General features: G+C 42.3%; 1 protein-coding gene and 1 long non-coding RNA gene across 2 annotated transcripts in view; one reads left to right on the top strand and one right to left on the bottom strand.

The window, feature by feature from the left end:
- LOC149983283 (uncharacterized) overlaps positions 1 to 2,477 on the bottom strand; it is a 106,443-nt gene extending 103,966 nt beyond the window's left edge. The window contains exons 1-2 of the long non-coding RNA XR_016496057.1: positions 2,351 to 2,477; positions 1,923 to 1,982 (exon numbers count right to left, since the gene is read on the bottom strand). This is a non-coding gene — a long non-coding RNA (uncharacterized LOC149983283). The remainder of the gene's footprint in view (positions 1 to 1,922; positions 1,983 to 2,350) is intronic.
- A 2,653-nt stretch (positions 2,478 to 5,130) lies between these two features.
- Positions 5,131 to 23,140, top strand: part of LOC110523854 (zinc finger SWIM domain-containing protein 6) — a 49,209-nt gene continuing 31,199 nt past the window's right edge. The window contains exon 1 of the mRNA XM_036977550.2: positions 5,131 to 7,968. Within this exon, the coding sequence (XP_036833445.1) occupies positions 7,542 to 7,968 (427 nt within the window). The 5' untranslated portion in view covers positions 5,131 to 7,541. The remainder of the gene's footprint in view (positions 7,969 to 23,140) is intronic.

Here is a 23,140-nt window from a genome sequence, read left to right as displayed (position 1 = left end):
TGTCAGAATAGTTTTCCTTGTATTCTTTTGAACTTAACATGAATTTGGATCATTTGGAGTACTATGTATGTAGAGAACGTTGAACAGAACAGGGCTATGTCAATAACACAAAATATGCTGGTAGAACCTTGTATCTTGTATTTTTTTGCGATTGGGTGAACTGGTCGTTAAAATAACTCAATTGAAAATATTTGGTTATTAAATCAATGATCTCATGACATTTCACTCTAAACTTATATTTTTAATCAATGGTTGTGGGGTGAAAGATGTCTTCAAACTAAATAAATGCACAATAATGCGCTTTGAATATGAGACTTGCTGGGTTGAAGTTTTTGAAATTCACCACATACTTGAGAGAATAGCACCAAAGTGATTGAAAAAATCTCTAATGTAGCTTTGAGAGGAGCATTGATGACTGAATAAGCTTAAAATACTGATATGCTCTTCGGAAAATACTGTATATGTCCTCATTCAATAAGGGGCAACAGTGTCGGGAAGGAATAGGAATCTACCAAATCAAATCAAATCCTTTAATGAATTAAGTCAGTCAAAATCATAGGACTAGAACTAGAACCAGTCAAATATTTGGAGACACCTACTCGTTCAAGGCTTTTTCTTTATTTTTACTATTTTCTACATTGTAGAATAAGAGTGAAGACATCGAAACTATGAAATAACACAAATGGAATCATGTAGTAACCAAAAAAGTTTTAAACAAATCAAAATATATTTTAGATTTTAGATTCTTCAAAGTAGCCACCCTTTGCTTTGATGACAGCATTCTCTCAACCAGCTTCACCTAGAATGCTTTTCCAACAGTCTTGAATGAGATCCCACATATGCTGAGCACTTGTTGACTGCTCTTCCTCCAATCTGCGGTCCAACTCATCCCAAACCATCTCAATTGGGTTGAGTTCGGGTGATTGTGGAGGCCAGGTCATCTGATGCAGCACTCCATCACTCTCCTTCTTGGTCAAATAGGCCTTCCAGAGCCTGGAGGTGTGTTGGGTCATGATAGTCCCACTAAGCTCAAACCAGATGGGATGGCGTATCGCTGAAGAATGTTGTGGTAGCCATGCTGGTTAAGTGTGCCTTGAATTCTAAGTAAATCACAGATAGTGTCACCAGCAAAGCACCCCCACACCCCCTCCTCCATGCTTCACGGTGGGAACCACACATGCAGAGGTCATCCGTTCACCTACTCTGCATCTCACAAAGACACGGCAGATCAGACCAAAAGACAGATTTCCCCTGGTCTAATGTCCATTGCTTGTGTTTCTTGGCCCAAGCAAGTCTCTTCTTCTTATTGGTGTCCTTTAGTAGTGGTTTCTTTGCAGCGATTCAACAAGGAAGGCTTGATTCACTCAGTCTCCTCTGAACAATTGATGTGGAGATGTGTCTGTTACTTGAACTCAGTGAAGCATTTATTTGGGCTACAATTTGAGGTGCAGTTAACTCTAATGAACTTTACCTCTGCAGCAGAGGGTCTTCCTGGGTCTTCCTTTCCTGTGGCGGTCCTCATGAAAGCCAGTTTCATCATAGCGCTTGATGGTTTTTGCGACTGCACTTGAAGAAACTTTCAAAGCTCTTGAAATGTTCCGGATTGACTGACCATCATGTCTTAACCTTTCTGATCTCCCCATCCCGGATCCGGGATCGTGAATACAGACTCAAGCTCATTACCATAACGCAACGTTAACTATTCATGAAAATCGCAAATGAAATGAAATAAATATGCTAGCTCTCAAGCTTAGCCTTTTGTTAACAACACTGTCATCTCAGATTTTCAAAATATGCTTCTCAACCATTGCAAAACAAGCATTTGTGTAACAGTATTGATGGCTAACGTAGCATTTAGCATTAGCATTCAGCTGGCAACATTTACACAAAAAAACAGAAAAGCATTCAAAAAAATCATTTACCTTTGAAGAACTTCAGATGTTTTCAATGAGGAGACTCAGATAGCAAATGTTCAGTTTTTCCTGAAAGATTATTTGTTTAGGACAAATCGCTCCGTTTTCTGCGTCACGTTTAGCTATGAAAAAACCCCTGTATCCAGGATTGTGTAAATCTATCAGCAAGCTCATTAGCATAACACAACGTTAACTATTTATGAAAATCGCAAATGAAATGAAATAAATATGCCATCTCTCAAGCTTAGCCTTTTGTAAACAACACTGTCATCTCAGATTTTCAAAATATGCTTCTCAACCATAGGAAAACAATAATTTGTGTAAAAGTAGCTAGCTAGAGTTAGCATTTCGCGTTAGCATTTAGCGTTAGCATTAGCGTTAGCATCCAGCACGCAACATTAACAAAAACATAAAAGCCTTCAAATAAAATAATTTACCTTTGAAGAACTTCTGATGTTTTCAATGAGGATACTCTCAGTTAGATAGCAGATGCTCAGTTTTTCCAAAAAGATTCCTTGTGCATTAGAAATAGCTCCGTTTTATACATCACATTTGGCTACCAAAAAAAAATCCATAAATTCAGTCCTCAAAACGCAAACTTTTTTCCAAATTAACTCCATAATATCGACTGAAAACATGGCAAACGTTGTTTAGAATCAATCATCAAGGTGTTTTTCACATATCTCTTCATTGATACATCGTTCTTGGACACATGCTTTCTCCCCTGAATCAAATGGTAAAGTAGAAGCAGCTGGCAATTGCGCACCGAATTCGACGCAGGACACCAGGCGGACACTTGGAAAATGTAGTCTCTTATGGTCAATCTTCCAATGATATGCCTACAAATACGTCACAATGCTGCTAAGACCTTGGGCGAACGACAGAAAGTGTAGGCTCATTCGTTGCGCAATCACAGCCATATAAGGAGAGAATGGAAAACAGAGCTTCAGAAATTCTGCTAATTCCTGGGTGATGCATCATCTTGGTTTCGCCTGTAGAATGAGTTCTGGGGCACTTACAGACAAAATCTTTGCAGATTCTGAAACTTCAGAGTGTTTTCTTTCCAAAACTGTCAAGAATATGCATAGTCGAGCATCTTTTCGTGACAAAATATCGCGCTTAAAACGGGAACGTTTTTTATCCAAAAATGAAATAGCGCCCCTAGAGCTCTAACTGGTTTAAAGTAATGATGGACTGTCGTTTCTCTTTGCTTATTTGAGCTGTTCTTGCCATAAAATGGACTTGGTATTTTACCAAATAGGGCTATCTTCTGTATACCACCCCTACCTTGTCACAACACAACTGATTGGCTCAAACGCATTAAGAAGGAAATAAATTCCATAAATTAACTTTTAACAAGGCACACCCGTTAATTTAAAAGCATTTCAGATGACTACCTCATGAAGCTGGTTGAGAGAATGCCAAGAGTGTGCAAAGCTGTCATTAAGGTAAAGGATGGCTACTTTGAAGAATCTCAAATATACAATATATTTTGATTTGTTTAACACTGTTTTGGTTACTACATAATTCCATACGTGTTATTTCATAGTTTTGATGTCTTCACTATTATTCTACAATGTAGAAAATAGTAAAAAATAAAGAAAAAGCCTTGAATGAGTAGGTGTGTCTAAACTTTAGACTAGTACTGAAAAATATATGTATATATATTTTATGCAGAATTTCCAGATTCATATCAGCCATGTTCTCATTGCATGTGAGATTCTTGGAGGGAGAAAGAGAGGACAGGGCATGGTTTATTCAATGGGATTTCAGCCTGATGAAAAGATACAGGGTGGAAAAAAGATTGTAAGGACCACATTACCATAATTAGTTATTAAAATTTAAATTGAGAGTCTGTACAATGACATGAATATACAGAATCATATTTAAAACATGAACGGCTGTATTTCTGAGAAAAGATATCCGTAATATGTGTATTTGTGCATTTATTATAAAGTGTGTGTGTGTGTGTTTGCATGTGTCTGCGCGCACGTGCATTTATCTGTATGTGGGGATCACTGTATATTTCTCCCCAGCCCCCCACTGCTCCTCCCATGCTGAGAGAACAGGCTCAGTCATCCCAGAGCCTGCCTGGCTGTGTCTGCCTGTCACTGCAGGGTGAGATGAGACAATGGGAAAATATTCAGACACCAGGCTCATATCACTCCCCCAGCGTGGAGAAACTGCCGTGTGCAAGCATTGGTAATGTAACTGTAAGTGGATGTTAACATATACGAGAGGAAAATCATTAGATGGAACATAAGAATTTTGAAGGGTTTTTATTGTAGCTGATGGTGGACTTATGAGAAAAAAACGAAGCTGATAAGAGAAGAAACATACAGAGGTATACCAGAGGTATGCCAACACCAACACAGCACAAGGCTAGCTCTGTGGGCATTGATGATGATACTAACTACTGTATAAACATCACTATGCACCATTTTGTGCCAGGTATACTCGATTATTTGAAGGAAGTACCAGCAGAGCTGAAATAAAACAGTAAAGTCAAAACAGAGAATCAAAATGGCCGATGACACAGAAAAGCCAGAGTAGGGTCTGTAAACAAACATAGTCCAGTTAATGGCTGCCTGTCTTACAATGAAGAAATCAAACAATACTAAGCTGATCAGAGGCATAGCCACGGGAGGTAGGGGTGCTGCAGCCCTCCCTGAAAAATCTGAATAAAAACAAAAAATGTATTAAATAACACAAAAGTAGTGCACCTTTCATTCAGAACCCAACTTCAACGTCTGAAGTCGTTTTGCTTACTAAGATTTTTGCAGGGGCATATTTTTTTGGGTCTGGCCTATGGCGGGAAAAACGCCAAGGATGGCCCTGCCTGTCCATTTCTCTGTTATTGTCATTCTAATGGAATCCAGAAAGAACAAAACCCTGTCCTCAAACATTTAAAGATGCAAAGTTATGGGCAGACACAAAACATCCACATCAAATTAAATATTTTTCTTGATCAAATAACATGGAAAACAACCACTTTTTGTGCAGTAGTAATTTACCATCCTTAAAACAACACTTCATGAAAATGTGCATTACTGCACTGTACATAGGCTGGTCATCTATGGTTGTACCTGTAGACTTTCCATCACCATGAAGAAAAACCATGACCAATAAAGTCATTGAATACATTGAGACATCAAGTGGTTTGTGATGATATGATGTGGCTCATTTGGTAGAGCATGGTGCTTGCAATGCTAGGGTTGTGGGTTTGATTCCCATAGGGTACCAGTATGAAAATGTATACACTCCCTACTGGAAGTAGCTCTGTATAAGAGTGTCTACTAAAATGGAAGAAGAATAAACTTTTCAGTTTTCACATAGAAATACGTTGCACTAGCAAAGTATGTCAAGAAACTGGAAAACATATCAAGCACATATTTATGTATTATCATAGTAACTCTTTTGTTCAGATAATTATCAGACTCAAGTTCAAAAAATTGGTAAACACCCAAATATATTTAGTTGACATTTTTTCACAAAAATAGTGCACTGGGCCATTACTAATCCTGCATTAGAAGACCAATATAGACGTCTTCAGTGCGGGCATTATTTTTCTGCAGTTTTTTTGCAGCACCCCCAAACTACTTCCCGGAACTATGATCAGAGGTTTGCCAACACATCAGTGGCCAGCTCGGAGGAAGTTCCCTGTTGCTTCATTTAAATGCTTTCAGGACTTGTCAATATCAGATGAGTTTGTTTTGGCTGGAAATACTCAGATCAATTATCCTGATTAGGGCAGCAGTTACCCGCATGGTGGTGTTTATGAGGCCCGAGTTGGACCCAAGCACACACACACTTTTCTAAATATCCAAAACCACACAAACATGCATGCGCTGTCCCCCTTGTTAAAAATTTATTTTCTTTTCTGTATGGCTTTCACTTGGCTGACCCGTGTCACCAACACACAAACAATTCAGTACAACACAACTTTATTTCACCCCTGGGGACAAAACAGAAGGACACTTCTGGGTTCCCCCTGGCTCTCTCCACACTCTATCGAGCTGTGAATCACACTGGGAGATGCCTTGGCATTTCTGCAGGTTAACCATGAGAAATTACCTCTTTTGCACCGTCGATTCCTGCCTGCCTTCAGGGGAGTAGAGAGGCAGGGCAGGGCTGTCCGTTAAGGCCCAGTGACAGCAGCTGGGGGACTTGGTCTGTCTTGTTCCTGTGTAATTACTCATCTCAGTAAGGGGAGAAATGGTAACATGGGGATCTGTCCTTGTGTAACATTGCTGTTGATTGGAATAAGACTATTAAAATAATAAAACATTTGAAGATAAACCATTGAAAATAAAATAAGATCTAAGATAGAGGGAGAAAGAGCTGAATTCTCCTGCCCTGATATGCAGATGGGTCAATATTCATTGTGAAACATACAGTAAATAACCTACAGATAACCGTAAATAAACCTGAAAAATAGACTTGTCTGAATCTGATGCCCCGAATGACATTGCATTGATTGTCCAAAGATCACAACACTCCCTATTTCAGTTGCAATTAGTTACATCACATTTTCTAATCAATTAAGCCTGGCTCCTGGTTGCAGGGTTTTACTGAACACCACTGAGACTCCCACACCAGATTAGATTAACCCCGCTCTGCATCTCTCTCTCACTCTACCCTTCCCTCTTTTCATGCTTCTTTCTCTCTCTCTACCTTTCCATCTTTCCATGCCCCCCCCTCTCTGCACAAACTACTCCCTTTCCCTCTTTTTCATTTCTCTCACTTTCCCTCTCTCCCCCTCTTCACCTTTTCTTAATTTCCATACACTGATAACAGGCCAAAAACATGTTCCAGAATCAATTTGTTATATATTGTAGCCTAAGCAAATGGCTAGGACTACTTCACAGGGTAATTATATAGGTGTATCCACTAATAATTAAGCTGTTATAAACCTTGTCAAGGGCCAAGTTCCAATCCCCCCCCCCAGAAACATGCATTATGGTTAAAGGAGGCGAGAGACCCCATCAGCTGTGCCATGATCCAAATACACAGCTTTTGTTTCCCAACAAGGAACGTCTCCTTCCAGCCTTCAGGCCTGATAACCACATTCCTTTGGAACTGTAGCCTACGTCACAGAGGGCGTATCTGTGTTCCAAGCACGCCCGCCCCCTCTCCACGAGGCCTGGCCAACTGACAGTTACAATCACTGTCTTCGCCCAACGGCTTCACCCGCTTTAATCCCCCCCTTCACCTCCGTTTTGTCGTGTTTTGCGGCCACGAATGCCTTCTCTGTACGTCAATCACGAGGGAAATATCCATGGGCGCCGAACAATTTCACTACACCGCCTTTAAATCCTGAACGAAAATGCTACGTTTTCCCAGCCCACTCTCAGCTCCTGTCCGAGCCGTCCGCCTCACAAAGGATTTGCCGACGTTCGGGAATTCCGCGTTTCATTCCTTTTTTTAGAGCAGGATAGGCCCGCCCCTTTCTTCATTTGTCAACACAAAGAGGATTTGACAACACTGCTAAAGGACCGCCCATCATGCCCAAATAAGGTTCATTTGCCCATACACGGCAAACAATCGATTCGAGTGTAACATTTTCCCTTCCTTATCCCGTTTATATGGTAGGTTCACTTCCGCCGTTGATGTTAAAGCAGTGCTATCATGGCGGAGCGCGTTCAGCAGCCCCCAGCCAAACGGCTCTGCTGTAGACCGGGTTATAATACGAATTGTAGACAGGGACAACGGGCCGGGGGTACGTTATGTGGCGGTTCGGGTGCGGCCCAAGGTGGGTCGAGCAAAACCCTGAGTCCGGAGTCTCTATTGGATATCTCGGCCCGGAAAGTGGCCGAGAAGTGGCCGTTTCAACGGGTAGAGGAGCGTTTTGAACGGATCCCGGAGCCTGTACAGAGAAGGATCGTTTACTGGTCGTTCCCCAGGAGTGAACGGGAGATCTGCATGTATTCTTCGTTCAATACAGGGGGAGAGGACAGTGGAACTAGCGGGGAAAATAGTGATGAGACGCGGCTGCCTTTCAGACGAGGTATCGCTCTGTTGGAGAGCGGCTGTGTGGACAACGTATTGCAAGTCGGTGAGTGGATGGACCCAAGCGTATGAAAAATAACGTTATTTTATTTATTGAGTTTTCATGGCAAACAACCAGAGTTTGAAATATTTTTCAAAAGCACCAAGAAATGAAAAAGGAAGTGTGTTGAATTAGGTTTCAACAAAGGATTGAATGAGGCGACAAAGGGAGCTTTTACATCGCGGATACGTTGGCGAGGCTCCTTTTTTTTTACTAAAACCAAAATGCATTCCTCTAACAATAGAAATAGCTATTATTAGCCTATGCACAGTTGTCTATGTTCTATGCCGATACATTTATCCCAAATGTCTATGTAGCATAATACATGTGTTTGCTTATGCATGACGGGTTTTTTTTGTTGTTGTTGCTTGGGTGAAAAATAACCATTACGGAAGTAAACGGTGGGATTTAATAAATGTGCCCGTATACTTGGCTCGCATTCGAACATTTGGTTCATATACGCATTTAGCCAGCCTCAAGTAGTTTTTTTTAATATACTTTCAACTGAAAGGGGCGATGCTTTTCTGGGCACTGTGTGTCGAGAAGACGTTCAGGGCTGAGCCTTGTCGACTGTGTTTATTTTCCGAAGTGAAAGGCATGGGGGAGGTTTTCTGGCTAAGCCAGCTAGAACATAGAGCTGAATTGACAGTTCTTTCTACATATATGCCAAACTATTTCATAACTAGAAATATGTTTAGTGAAACAATAACACAGCAACCTGTCGTGCATTCAAAGCATTTTCTATTTGAGTAGCTGCGAAATAGCAGTATTTCATGTTGTTTTCGTAACACAGCCTTGACTGGGTGTCGTATTTACCCAGTGCGCATATCAAACAGCCGTGAGGCATTCCGAATGAAAGCATTGGTACTTTGTTCCCATTTTCATGTTCATTTGTGTCTTTTCAGCTTCCTGTCATCCTCCAAAGGGAAGGCAAACAACAAACGCGTCTTTTGATTTATTTTTACTGCTATTTGGGAAAAGGGTGGGAGGAATGGCGATTTAAAGCCACATAGACTATTTTTAAATGGACATTGATATGCACCAATTTGCAGCTAATTGGGTCAAGTGTGTTTCTTTCTTTCACTGTTGTTTTACTAAATGTTCTGACACCAGGAAAACACTGACACGTAATTGTAATAATCACCAGCAGGCCCTACCTACCAAAACGTAGCATATATACTCAAATGAACGCATGGCCATGTATTTTACCCCCTGACTGACGGTAAGCTACCTGCTGGGCTCCCTCTGTATTCCAACTCATATGTCACCTTAGTTAGTTCATTAGGGCTCTCCGTCCCCGCCCTGGGAAAGCGTTCAGCGTTCTAATCCCATTACTCTATGTGGTTAATCTGAATTGTAATGCAATCTGCAAACGTAATTTTCTGCATGGCCATCCATCCTTCTCTGTCCCCTCCTCCCTCTGAACGTGTCGCAGTGGCTTGGCTGGGCTTTGTGCCCTAGCCACAGTGCCAACAGGGCGCCAGGCTGCTGACTATATAACACATACTATAGGCCCAGGCAGGCCTGTGTCTTTGTCTAGTATATATGCTAAATAAAATACTAATTAATAAATAGGCAAAGCACAGCTACAGTATCTACTCTAGTCTCTCTACTCTTTATTGTGGAAGAAATAATAAGGTGTATTAGAATGCAGGTTAAGGAATATGATTTTGCCTGCCAATAATGTAATAATAATATGGTGTTTAAGCAGGCAGTTAACCTAAACATATTCTCTGTGTGTGTGAGCTTGCACACGATAGCACAGAGTGCTCAATCTGCATGCTAGCAATGGAGAATGACAGCAGAAATTGTGCCAGGAAGTGATAAATAAAAGATGCAATCTTCCCTCGTGGGCTGCAGCTAGGGAAGGGAGAAGAGAGCGAAGGAGAGAAGAAAAGACTGGGTCGCTGTGATCAGACCTGGGAGAGAAGATCAGTTACACATCTGTTTGGCACACATCCATATGTACAGTATAGTATACAGTACACAACCTCTCTACACAGGAAACACACACAGTATATGTTTAGGTTAACTGCCTGCTTAACAACCATATTATTATTATAACATTATTCCTTAACATGTTTTTTGATGAAAAAAGGACATACTGCATTCTATGGTATATATGACTCCGCTAAACACCCTGACGGTCACTGTCAGGTGTCCCAAGCAGTATGGTTCATCCCAAGGCCATAGGAGAGGCTCTACCTATCTGGCCTGCTCAGGTCCTGCTGATTGGAAAGCTGCTTATCTGATAGCCAACCCATAGTAAACATGTCATGAACACGATTGCCTCGACGCACGCCCGCACACACACCACCACACACACCCGACAGGATATGGCTGCCCGGCGCTTCTCTCTCTCAGAGATCTATCACTGCTGTTAGCAGTCTATGAACACCGACACGTTGCAGTGTGTGTCTGTGTGAATAAATACACGTGTGTCTGTGTGTTCGCTATGCAAGCACGTGCAGGCCAACCAGAGGCCTTTTCCATATGGGCATGTGACACACAGTACAGTGATAAGACGGATCTAGAAAATGAAAAGGAAAGTGGACGGAAAATAAAGAATATGAAGAGAGAACTATTAGCCTATTGATAACCAATTAATTCATACAGGCCTACAAGGTTATTATTATGCATGATCTTGTCATCCTCCAATAACGGGCTAGAAATATTATAAACGTGTAATACACCATTGTCTTTCTATTCACAAATACATTATTAATGTCTGTGGTGTAGATCATTGATCAAACATTTATAACCTCATTATTAGAAGTTGATATTCATTATCCCCTTTTATAAATACATTATCCTGGCCTCCTCTCTGAGCATATGTCTCGTCAACATTTATTCAGCTTGTAGAGCAGCTCTGACGCCCCTCCCACAACACCCCACAGGGCCGCGTTAAACCCCTCCCCCTCTCCTTTACCTCCATTACTCCGTCTTGCTCTCCGTCTCCCGCACTCTCTCTCTCTCTGTCTGTTTCCATCTGTTCTAGGAGGCCAGGGTTTGTCAACACTGATCCTATTAGCTGCGAGTGTCTGTCTTATTGATGGGAAATATGGCCTCTAGCTCCTCCCCCCTACTCCTTACTCATCTACTGCTGAGTCAGAACATTGGGGGATTCGAGTGAGACGTTGTGGTTTGGGGGGGGGGGGGGGGGATGATGTCGTCTTCTGGTTATGATTATCACATTCTAGAGAGGTTTTATAGGGAAGTTTTACTCTTAGTGAAGTCGGTGTGAATTTTTTGTCGACAGATTGCAGGCTAGTGGGAAGTGCGTGTACCTGTGACTCGCTCTCAGTTCTTCATTGACCAGTATCTATAGTGTTGTTTGGAGATTTAACATGACCTGACATTACAGGTGAATATGTTGCTAGATAAAGATACAAGCATTACATGACGACGTGCGTGCGACAACGTTGCCTCTGACGATATGACACAGGGCCAGAAAGGGGAACGTTGGGGTTGCAACTTCATCCAGAAATGATTGGCATTAAGGCTGTCCGACATAAGATAGGCTGGGTCTACATCACTCGCATATCATCAGACAGGGAGCCGGGCCTGTTTTTTTAGTTGTTGTGTAAACCCCAGCAGCATTTACACTTTTCTCTGTCAGTGGGCTGAGCTCTTTATAACCATGCAGGCCCTACGCACCGCTAGTCATGCATGGCAGCATAGCACACTGCCATTTTAAGCCCAGAAATGCCAGAATCCACATATCAGGGCCAAGGTCTACAGGCTTGAACCTAACTGCCTGGCTGTTTCTCTGTCCTCTGAAGTGACTTCATTTCTGTCTCCCGCCCTTCTTCTGTGCTGATCTGAGAGAGATGAGCCGGTGAAAGGCATGATGGGCCTCCGCCGTGCCGCTTTGACCCGTCAACTCTTTTCAGGTCTGTACAGTTGGAGAGGACGCAGAGGGTGTGTGTGTGTGTGTGTGAGATAAATGAGTCAGCTGTGCCGCTCCTACTGTCCCTCCCTGCTTCACCAAGCTAAGAATAGTGCGTTTGGCGACTCATAATAAAACCACTCTGTCTTGTGTGTTTCTGTTAGATACTTCTTTATTTAGAGCTTCTATTCTGTACATCTCACTTATTCAGGCCTACAGCTACTTTCTGTTCTGTTCACCCCAGGCTAACGTCATGAGAACATCACTGAGATTACTGAGGTTATCATCACTCATTCAATATTATATTACAGCGCTTCACTGTGAGGAAGACGTGGCTTCATTTAAAAGGAGTGTGTGTGCCGGCTCTACCCCGTCTCTACCCTGACTCTACCCCGACTAACCCAGTGCGCTACCCCTCCAGAAGGCCCTGGATAGGCATGCGTGGAAATTTCTGACATTTCGTACACAGAAGTGCAGAATTTAATACTTGGCACTTAAATCTGGCATGGGCCTGTTGAGGTAGAGGCTGTAGGGGCACTGGGCTGATGGGGTTGAGGGGAGGAGACGACAGGCAAGGTATGAAGGGCATACTTAGGGGGAACTCAGTATCAAAGCCGGAGCTGTTATAGCTGGTAGTCCTCTGATGTTTCATAGACATGGGAAAGAGGAAGGCACACTGGTGCAGATATAGATAGACCCAGCCTTCCTCATTGTTCCTTTTCATCCTGACATGTGAGGCTTCAGTGCATCCTGTTGGTCAGTGGTTCGAGCTGGGAGCTGTGGTCGGGTCCTGGCATGGAGGATGGCGGAGTGTCACCCCACAGTGAAATCTCACCTCGCGTCTTCAGACCACAGACTCTCACACGGGGCATCGATGTCCCCCTGCTACATCTAGCTAAAACCAGACTACAGTGCGGTACACTCGCACTCGTTTAGATTGGAGCTCCTACAGCTACCTTCCTTGTTCCTCTTGAAAGGACCTCTGACGACTCCTTCTGGACCTAAGACTCGTAGCCTGACCTAAAGGATGACTTTTTTTTTGTGCACAGATCAGCCTTTATTTAACCCATGCGTTTATTTAGAATGCCATTTTGCTACTGGCACACAGAACCCTATGTTCATTGTAGTGTTAGCCAGAAGGCCAATGTTCAGTGTGCCAGAAGGCTAACGTTTTGATCCAGACAAGGTTTAGTAGTAAAGGAAGACCAGGATGGCAGAACAGGCTTGATATGATCTCCAGTTGCCAGACCAATGTTCAGAGTAATAATGCTATAATGGTAGAACAATGTCACATTGTTTAATAATGACACGTTCATATCCTCCATCGTGTCTCAGTCAGACCAGTGTTGACCTTTCCCTTCCTATCATTATGGCTGCTCCTGTTCACACTCATTAGCAGCTAAGTACCTCAGTTAAGAGGTCTGCACACACACACACACACACACACACACACACACACACACACACACACACACACACACACACACACGCTCCCTGACCCCCAACCCAAGTGCTTTGAAGTGTGGCCTGTCATATGGAATCTATATAACACACACCTGTACATATGGCAGAGTTCTATACAGCCGGTTATGGCTCACACACCAGACAATGCCTTATGGGGATATGTACGGTATGAGTGGGGGAGGTTGGCTAGGCTTTAGTAGTGTGTGTCTGATTGTTATGTGAGAGATGTGGCCCAGCCTGTTGGTGAATTCCACTGTGGTAGAGGGGGGAGTTTGATTTTGAAATGATGGTGTTGAACACACAATAGAATACACTGAATAGAATGTACATAACAGAATGGAGACTAGATAATAGTGTACACTGAATAGAACGTACATAACAGAATGGAGACTAGAGAATAGTGTACACTCAGTAGAATGTACATAACAGAATGGAGACTAGAGAATAGTGTACACTCAAAATAATGTACATAACAGAATGGAGACTAGATAATAGTGTACACTGAATAGAATGTACATAACAGAATGGAGACTAGATAATAGTGTACACTGAATAGAATGTACATAACAGAATGGAGACTAGAGAATAGTGTACACTCAGTAGAACGTACATAACAGAATGGAGACTAGATAATAGTGTACACTGAATAGAATGTACATAACAAAATGGAGACTAGAGAATAGTGTACACTGAATATAATGTACATAACAGAATGGAGACTAGAGAATAGTGTACACTGAATAGAATGTACATAACAGAATGGAGACTAGAGAATAGTGTACACTCAGTAGAATGTACATAACAGAATGGAGACTAGAGAATTGTGTACACTCAAAATAATGTACATAACAGAATGGAGACTATAGAATAGTGTACACTCAGTAGAATGTACATAACAGAATGGAGACTAGATAATAGTGTACACTGAATAGAATGTACATAACAAAATGGAGACTAGAGAATAGTGTACACTCAGTAGAATGTACATAACAGAATGGAGACTAGAGAATAGTGTACACTCAAAATAATGTACATAACAGAATGGAGACTAGATAATAGTGTACACTCAGTAGAATGTACATAACAGAATGGAGACTAGAGAATAGTGTACACTCAGTAGAATGTACATAACAGAATGGAGACTAGATAATAGTGTACACTGAATAGAATGTACATAACAGAATGGAGACTAGATAATAGTGTACACTGAATAGAATGTACATAACAGAATGGAGACTAGAGAATAGTGTACACTCAGTAGAACGTACATAACAGAATGGAGACTAGATAATAGTGTACACTGAATAGAATGTACATAACAAAATGGAGACTAGAGAATAGTGTACACTGAATAGAATGTACATAACAGAATGGAGACTAGAGAATAGTGTACACTGAATAGAATGTACATAACAGAATGGAGACTAGAGAATAGTGTACACTCAGTAGAATGTACATAACAGAATGGAGACTAGAGAATTGTGTACACTCAAAATAATGTACATAACAGAATGGAGACTATAGAATAGTGTACACTCAGTAGAATGTACATAACAGAATGGAGACTAGATAATAGTGTACACTGAATAGAATGTACATAACAAAATGGAGACTAGAGAATAGTGTACACTCAGTAGAATGTACATAACAGAATGGAGACTAGAGAATAGTGTACACTCAAAATAATGTACATAACATAATGGAGACTAGATAATAGTGTACACTCAGTAGAATGTACATAACAGAATGGAGACTAGAGAATAGTGTACACTCAGTAGAACGTACATAACAGAATGGAGACTAGAGAATAGTGTACACTCAGTAGAATGTACATAACAGAATGGAGACTAGAGAATAGTGTACACTCAAAATAATGTACATAACAGAATGGAGACTAGAGAATAGTGTACACTCAGTAGAATGTACATAACAGAATGGAGACTAGAGAATAGTGTATACTGAATAGAATGTAGATAACAGAATGGAGACTAGAGAATAGTGTACACTGAATAGAATGTACATAACAGAATGGAGACTAGATAATAGTGTACACTGAATAGAATGTACATAACAGAATGGAGACTAGATAATAGTGTACACTGAATAGAATGTAGATAGGATAATGCAGATCGTCTAGACAGACTTGTTTAATGAGGCTATTGTTTGGATAGGGTTTCAGAAGACCAGAATGGTAGTAGTGATATACACACATTTCCCCTCTCTCTCTCACGCACACACCTACATTCACACACTGCAGTGCACGTGAACCCCGCGGCCCTACCAGATACAGTATATGCACCGATTTAATGCTGGCTATAATTATCTGCCCAATCAATGTTCTGGAGTGCATCCTCCGAACGAACACACACACACACACACACAGACACAGACACAGACACAGAGAGAGCAAATGGAGACTCTTTTGTTTGTGCCTCATATGATCAATTTGTATTGAAGCTGCAGTAGGAATAGGCAGTGAACCGAGGCATAACTGCACCACACAGAAAGGGGCATCACTCACATTATAGCAGAAAAGTATAGATCTGGACAACCTACATAAATATGAAGCATTTTCGAGACCTCCAAGTTAGTTTGAAATACATTACCAACAGGCAGAGGTGGAGATGTAGACCTATTTAGTATTTTCTTAGATAGGTAAATATTTAATAAGATTGTGGCAAAGAAAATACTGTATGTGCTAGTATTGTAGTATTGTAGTGGTTCTGCAGTAGTGCTAGTTGAAGTGGGAGGATGAAAGAGAGAGAGGCCAATGAGAGGGAGGGATTACAGTAAAAGCGAGTGGGAACAGAGGTATGGAAAGGAGAGGGGGAGGAAGAAAGGCTGCCAGGATAGATTTTTATTTAGTCACATGCACAGAGCTGTAGTTGCAGTGTACAGTGAAATCTGAGCTCCAAAAGTTTAGGTGTGAATTAAACAAAAAATACAATAATAATATAATAATAATAATAATATATACATGTTTACAACTGACAATGATACATGTTAATGTCCATTGGGGTGTGGGCATGTGGTTTGACCATTTCAGCTCCTCAGAGACGTGTCTCCATGGCTGACCCGTTGATGAGGATGGTTACTAGCCTGGTACCTCCTGAACTCCACAATCAGCTCCTTTTGTTTTGCTGATGTTGTGGGGGAGGTTGTTTACCTGGCACCACACCGTCAGAGTGCCTACCTCCTCCCTGTCGGCCGTCTCGTCGTAGTTGGTAATCAGGCCTACTACTGTCAGCAAACTTGATGATGGAGTTGGAAGAGACCACACAGTCAAGGGTATACAGGAAGTACAGGAGAGCGGATTGGAGAGGGTCGAGTGTGTTGGGGAGGGAGGAAGTGATGTGGTCTTAGACTGGCCTCTCAAAGCACTTCATGATGACAGAAGTGTGTGCTGCGGGTCAGTAGTCATTCAGTTCAGTCCCCTTTGTCCCTGTACTTGTGTCTCGCCATCTCGATCGATCTGCGCAGGTCGTATTGATACTGTTTAACCATACAATTTTCCCCGGTCATCTTGCTGTGTTTAATAGCAGCATCTCTCTCCTTCAGTTCCCTGACAAGTTTGCCATCAATCCACGGTTTTTGATTCGGGTATGTTTTGAAAGACACTGTCGCTATCACGTCATCTATGCATTTTGTTAATGAATCTGGTAACTGGGTTGGTGTATTCATTGATGTTATCCCCAGAAGCGACCTGGAGCATATTGTAGCCCACGTGATCAAAACAGTCTCGGAGCATGGATTCTAATTGGTCAGACCAGCTAGACCATTGTTCCGCCGTCTCCGGGAAGGTCGGGTAGACCGTAGCACCCATTGATGCATATTCCAATAGTTGTACCTGGGTGCATGAAGTAATGCACAAAAACTAACTGAGTAAGAACATGTAGATCAACACTAGAAAAAGTAGAAACTCGCAATGTTTTGTGGGAGCTGGAGGGGAGGCGCCATCCGTCAGCGCCATCTTATTCTGTTGAATAGAGGTGGAGGTGAAAAGTTTCCTCTGGTATTGTGTCCCGTGTGTAAATCCTGTCTAGTTTTCCTGTTGTTTCGTTCTGAGTTTTGGAGTTTTGCCTAGGTATTTTCCATCCCTGTGTCAGACTCTGTGTGGAATGTGGCTGAAATTCCCAAACAACACAATTTACCCCCTGCATCCTGGATTCAGGAGGAAAAGTACAGATGAGAGCGAAAGCAAACACACACACACACTGCATAATGGTAGGTGAATGTTTGTCTCTGCAGTCAGCAGGTGTGTGTGTATGTGTGTTTTAGCTGTGTGTGTGGTAGGGTTTTTTCTCTTTTGTTAAGCTACTGTTTGATCAATCTCATAGACCTGAAGGTTTGTTTTCCTCTCTATCTCTCCATCCCTCTCATCCTGACCTGTATCCCTCCACCATAACTCTGTTCACCGTTAACCTTCATCAGAGGGGAGGATGGGAGAGGGGAAAGCAGATGTACCCCAGTCTAGACTTTATCTCTCACTTCTTATCAGATGTACAGACCCCATCTATTACCCCATTATTACACACACACACACACACACACACACACACACACACACACACACACACACACACACACACACACACACACACACACACACACACACACACACACACACACGGGTGCTGCTACTGACAACTAGTAAACACACGGTCACCCATTGGCCTCCCTTAAGGGGAATGTGTGTCTGTAGAGGATTATTTGTTCCCACAGAGCGCTGAGCAAGTCAAAGCCTGCCGCTCCTAAAGCATCATGGGAATACTGGGCCCCATGGAATGGTCTCCAAAGAACAACAAACGCAACACCCAACCAACTCTGGCAGCATGGAACTCTGGGACTATGGAACTAGAACCCCTATCTGGGCCAACAACTACCTGCCTGCCTGCAACATTCCAAGCACACCATGCATGACACTATTCCGGAACAGGGTCCTCCCTTCCAGCATTGGGGAACATCCCACATGTATTTTTATGGGCACAAGTACTGTTCATGACACAAACTCTTCACACTCCCCTTGTTGGGGGAGAGAATGTTACATTCTATAAATTTTGCCACGTCTGTGTATTCATGCGATATTTGAGTGACAAAAAAATTACAACAATATCGATGGGCTAAAAAAGCTAAATAAAATAAAAATATTAGCTGACTTGGGCTAGTTGATCTGGACATTTCTGACAAATAGCTCTCTAAGGTACAGTGGTAAGAAAAAGTATGTGAACCCTTTGGAAATACCTGGATTTCTGCATAAATTGGTCATACAATTGTATCTGATCTTCATTTAAGTCACAACAAAACACAGTATGTTTAAACTAATAACACACAAACAATTATATGTTTTCATGTCTTTATTGAACACACCGTGTAAACATTCACAGTGCAGGGTGGAAAAAGTATGTGAACCCTTGGATTTAATAACTGGTTGACCATCCTTTGGAAGCAATAACCTCAACCAAACGTTTTCTGTAGTTGCGGATCAGACCCGCACAACGGTCAGGAGGAATTTTGGACCATTCCTCTTTACAAAACTGTTTCAGTTCAGCAATATTCTTGGGATGTCTGATGTGAACTGTCTCTTGAGGTCATGCCACAGCATCTCAATCGGGTTGAGGTCAGGACTCTGACTGGGCCACTCCAGAAGGCGTATTTTCTTCTGTTGAAGCCATTCTGTTGTTCATTTACTTCTTTGTTTTGGGTTGTTGTCCTGTTGCATCACCCAACTTCAATTGAGCTTCAATTGGTGGACAGATTGGCCTAACATTCCCCTGCAAAATGGCTTGATAAACTTAGGAATTCATTTTTCTGTCGATGATAGCAAGCTGTCCAGGCCCTGAGGCAGCAAAACAGCCCCAAACCATGATGCTCCCTCCACCATACTTTACAGTTAGTATGCGGTTTTGATGTTGGTGTGCTGTGCCATTTTTTTCTCCACACATAGTGTTGTGTGTTTCTTCCAAACAACTCAACTGTAGTTTCATCTGTCCACAGAATATTTTGCCAGTAGCGCTGTGGAACATCCAGGTGCACTTTTGCAAACTTCAGACGTGCTACAATGTTTCTATTGGACAGTAGTGGCTTCTTCTGTGGTGTCCTCCCATGAACACCATTCTTGTTTAGTGTTTTACGTATCGTAGACTCGTCAACAGAGATGTTAGCATGTTCCAGAGATTTCTGTAAGTCTTTAGCTGACACTCTAGGATTCTTCTTAACCTCATTAAGCGTTCTGCACGGTGCTCTTGCAGTCATCTTTGCAGAACAGCTACTCCTAGGGAGAGTAGCAACAGTGCTGAACTTTCTCAATTTATAGACAATTTGTTTTATCGTGGACTGATGAACATCAAGGCTTTTAGAGATACTTTTGTAACCCTTTCCAGCTTTATGCAAGTCAACAATTCTTAATTTGAGGTCTTCTGAGATCTCTTTTGTTCGAGGCACGGTTCACATCATAATTGTGAATAGCAAGCTCAAATTTTGTGAGTGTTTTTTATAGGGCAAGGCAGCTCTAACCAACATCTCCATTCTCCTCTCATTGATTGGTCTCCAGGTTAGCTGACTCCTGACTCCAATTAGCTTTTGGACTGACAATGTTTAAATTATGTATTCAATATAGACAAGAAAAATACAATCATTTGTGTGTTATTAGTTTAAGGTCACTGTGTTTGTCTATTGTTGTGACTTAGATGAAGATCAGGTCAAATTTGATGACCAATTGATGCAGAAATCCAGGTAATTCCAAAGGGTTCACACACTTTTTCTTGCCACTGTATGTACTGACTAACATGACAAGAGGAACTGATGATGCACTACCTCGTTTCCAAATTGCACCTTGTACATGCTACTATTACGACGTTCCAGAGTTCGTTTAAAGCCGGACTGAGTCCCTTACCCCTCGCCCCACAGTTTGGGATGCAGAATACCTCCTATACCTATGCAGATGAGAGCTTCTATGAGCAATGCTTACCTTTTTAATGAGATGCGTTGCACTCTCTCTCTCTCTGATTGTTAATCAGAAGGTGCTTATGAGCAATACTTACCTGTTAATGGGAGCTTAGCAGAGTGATCCATCACAGGCATGTTACCGCTGCTGCTCTTCCTAATGAAGACTGATGGCCGTATCACTATTGCAGGGAGGGAGGGGGAGAGAGGGGTGTGTGTTGAGGAGGGAGCGGAATGAGTAAATACCACCCTCGAACAACTACTCCCTCTTTCCGTCCCCCCCTCTCCTCTCACCTCTATCCGCCCAACACCTATTTTAGAATGTCACCCTGGGTTTTCCATCCTCTCGTTTCGCACACATCCCTAGCTCTCCTCTCCTCTCTCGGAATAGAAACAGTGCTGGCATGTTTAGGTGCCAGATCTCTACCCCACTGTGTCCCTTCTCTGTCTGTGTGTGTGGGACACTTTGTGCGTCACACACGTCAGGATGTCAGCCGTATGACCGGTGTGTTTAGCCAGCATCCTGGGGGAAGGACAGGGGATGGCCATAGAGGATGGTAGGTACCAGGTAGGTGCCTCGGGTGGTACCCTGTGTTTGGACCGTACTTTGGCTCTGGTGTTGGCTGTGTATGACTTCGTCTGTTCCTGCTCTTTATTTATAGAACACTTCTACTGAGCCTATGGAGAGACCTGATGGCCGACTTTACCTCGTCAAACACACCAGTGTGTGTGTGCTCACTGACCCCCTGAAGCCCCAGTTACCTATTAGCAATCATATCCTGCTTTAACGCATCACTTCCGCCTGGGACCTCTCTCTCTCTCTCAATTCAATTCAATTCAAGGGCTTTATTAGCATTAGAAACATGTGTTAACATTGCCAAAGCAAGTGAGGTAGACAACATACAAAGTGAATATATAAAGTGAAAAACAACAAAAATTAACAGTAAACATTACACATACAGAGGTTTCAAAACAGTAAAGACATTACAAATGTCATATTATATATATATATACAGTGTTTTAACAATGTACAAATGGTTAAAGGACACAAGATAAAATAAATAAGCATAAATATGGGTTGTATTTACAATGGTGTGTGTTCTTCACTGGTTGCCCTTTTCTTGTGGCAACAGGTCACAAATCTTGCTGCTGTGATGGCACACTGTGGAATTTCACCCAGTAGATATGGGAGTTTTTCAAAATTGGATTTGTTTTCGAATTCTTTGTGGATCTGTGTAATCTGAGGGAAATATGTCTCTCTAATATGGTCATACATTGGGCAGGAGGTTAGGAAGTGCAGCTCAGTTTCCACCTCATTCTGTGGGCAGTGAGCACATAGCCTGTCTTCTCTTGAGAGCCATGTCTGCCTACGGCGGCCTTTCTCAATAGCTCTCTCTCTCTCTGTCTCTCTGTCTCTCTCTCTCTCTCTCTCTGACTAATGACGGATACATTGGAGATTAGGAGCGCGCACACACTCTTATCTTGAATGCATATCGTCAACTGAATGCATATCGTCAACTGAATGCATATCGTCAACTGAATGCATGCAGCCCGACGCGAAACTGAGTAAAGCAGAAAGGAGGGGAAGTGCTTAGCTGGTGATATGGTTGTACCCCTCCCACCTGTGTGTTTGTAGGGGTGGGCATGATGATGGTTTAGGAAGGTGTTATCTTTGGGTGTGTCATTGGACGTTCTGATGTCACACACACAGTTGAACCGGTTATTCTTAGTCATACTCAAAAGCCCTAGTGTTTCCACGCCTGCTTTCTGTTACATTATAATGGCATCTGGCTGACAGGCAGTTATTGTTCCACTGAACACTACTGTATAAACTGCCTGAGTTATCACTAACGAATACACACACACACACCCACGCTCGCACTGTTAGAACATATACACACGCGCGGGCACGCACACACACGGCAGTCAGCATATCTGAGTCACGGAATGACACGACAGAGACACAGAGGAAGTGTTAGGGTGTTGTCATCACGTGTGGCTTATCGCCTCGCTCTGTTTTCTCTCTGTCGCGTACCGTACGGTTCTGGCCCTCCCTTGTGTGCGTTTGCATTAGATCAACAAAAGCTGATATGCTTGTGGGTAGGGGTTTGTCATTGCCATAAAAATAAGTTACTCATTCATTTCCGGCTTGATGAGACATGAGACGGTTTAGTTAGGGGTTTCTGCTACAGCAGGATACCAGCGGTAAGTACCAGGATGTTGGTGTAACGTTAGACAAGTAGGAGGAAGAGGCTTGTAAACAACGGTAAATGTCATAGCTTTTCTATTCATTCACGTTGTATCTCATAAACCCGCTGACTGTAATAGCCTGCCGGTTAAACGCAATCTAGTGTTGAACGGTAAACGCAATACGTTTTTCTGACCAAATGTAATGACTTCAACCAATCATGTAGTAGCATACCAAAATCAATGTTTTTCTGCACAAAACCACCCGCCACCCACTGCCAGTTACAACACAGCCAAACACATGCACATCGTACAGAAATACTCATTTAGGCACTCACAAGCACATCGTACAGAAATACTCATTTAGGCACTCACAAGCACATCGTACAGAAATACTCATTTAGGCACTCACAAGCACATCGTACAGAAATACTCATTTAGGCACTCACAAGCACATCGTACAGAAATACTCATTTAGGCACTCACAAGCACATCGTACAGAAATACTCATTTAGGCACTCACAAGCACATCGTACAGAAATACTCATTTAGGCACTCACAAGCACATCGTACAGAAATACTCATTTAGGCACTCACAAGCACATCGTACAGAAATACTCATTTAGGCACTCACAAGCACATCGTACAGAAATACTCATTTAGGCACTCACAAGCACATCGTACAGAAATACTCAT

The sequence above is a fragment of the Oncorhynchus mykiss genome, chromosome 5, assembly GCF_057628025.1.
Source record: "Oncorhynchus mykiss isolate SJ-2025 chromosome 5, ASM5762802v1, whole genome shotgun sequence".
Classification (NCBI taxonomy): Eukaryota; Metazoa; Chordata; class Actinopteri; order Salmoniformes; family Salmonidae; genus Oncorhynchus; species Oncorhynchus mykiss.
Note: the sequence above shows the minus strand (reverse complement) of the source record. Positions and strands in the feature narration are given on the sequence as shown.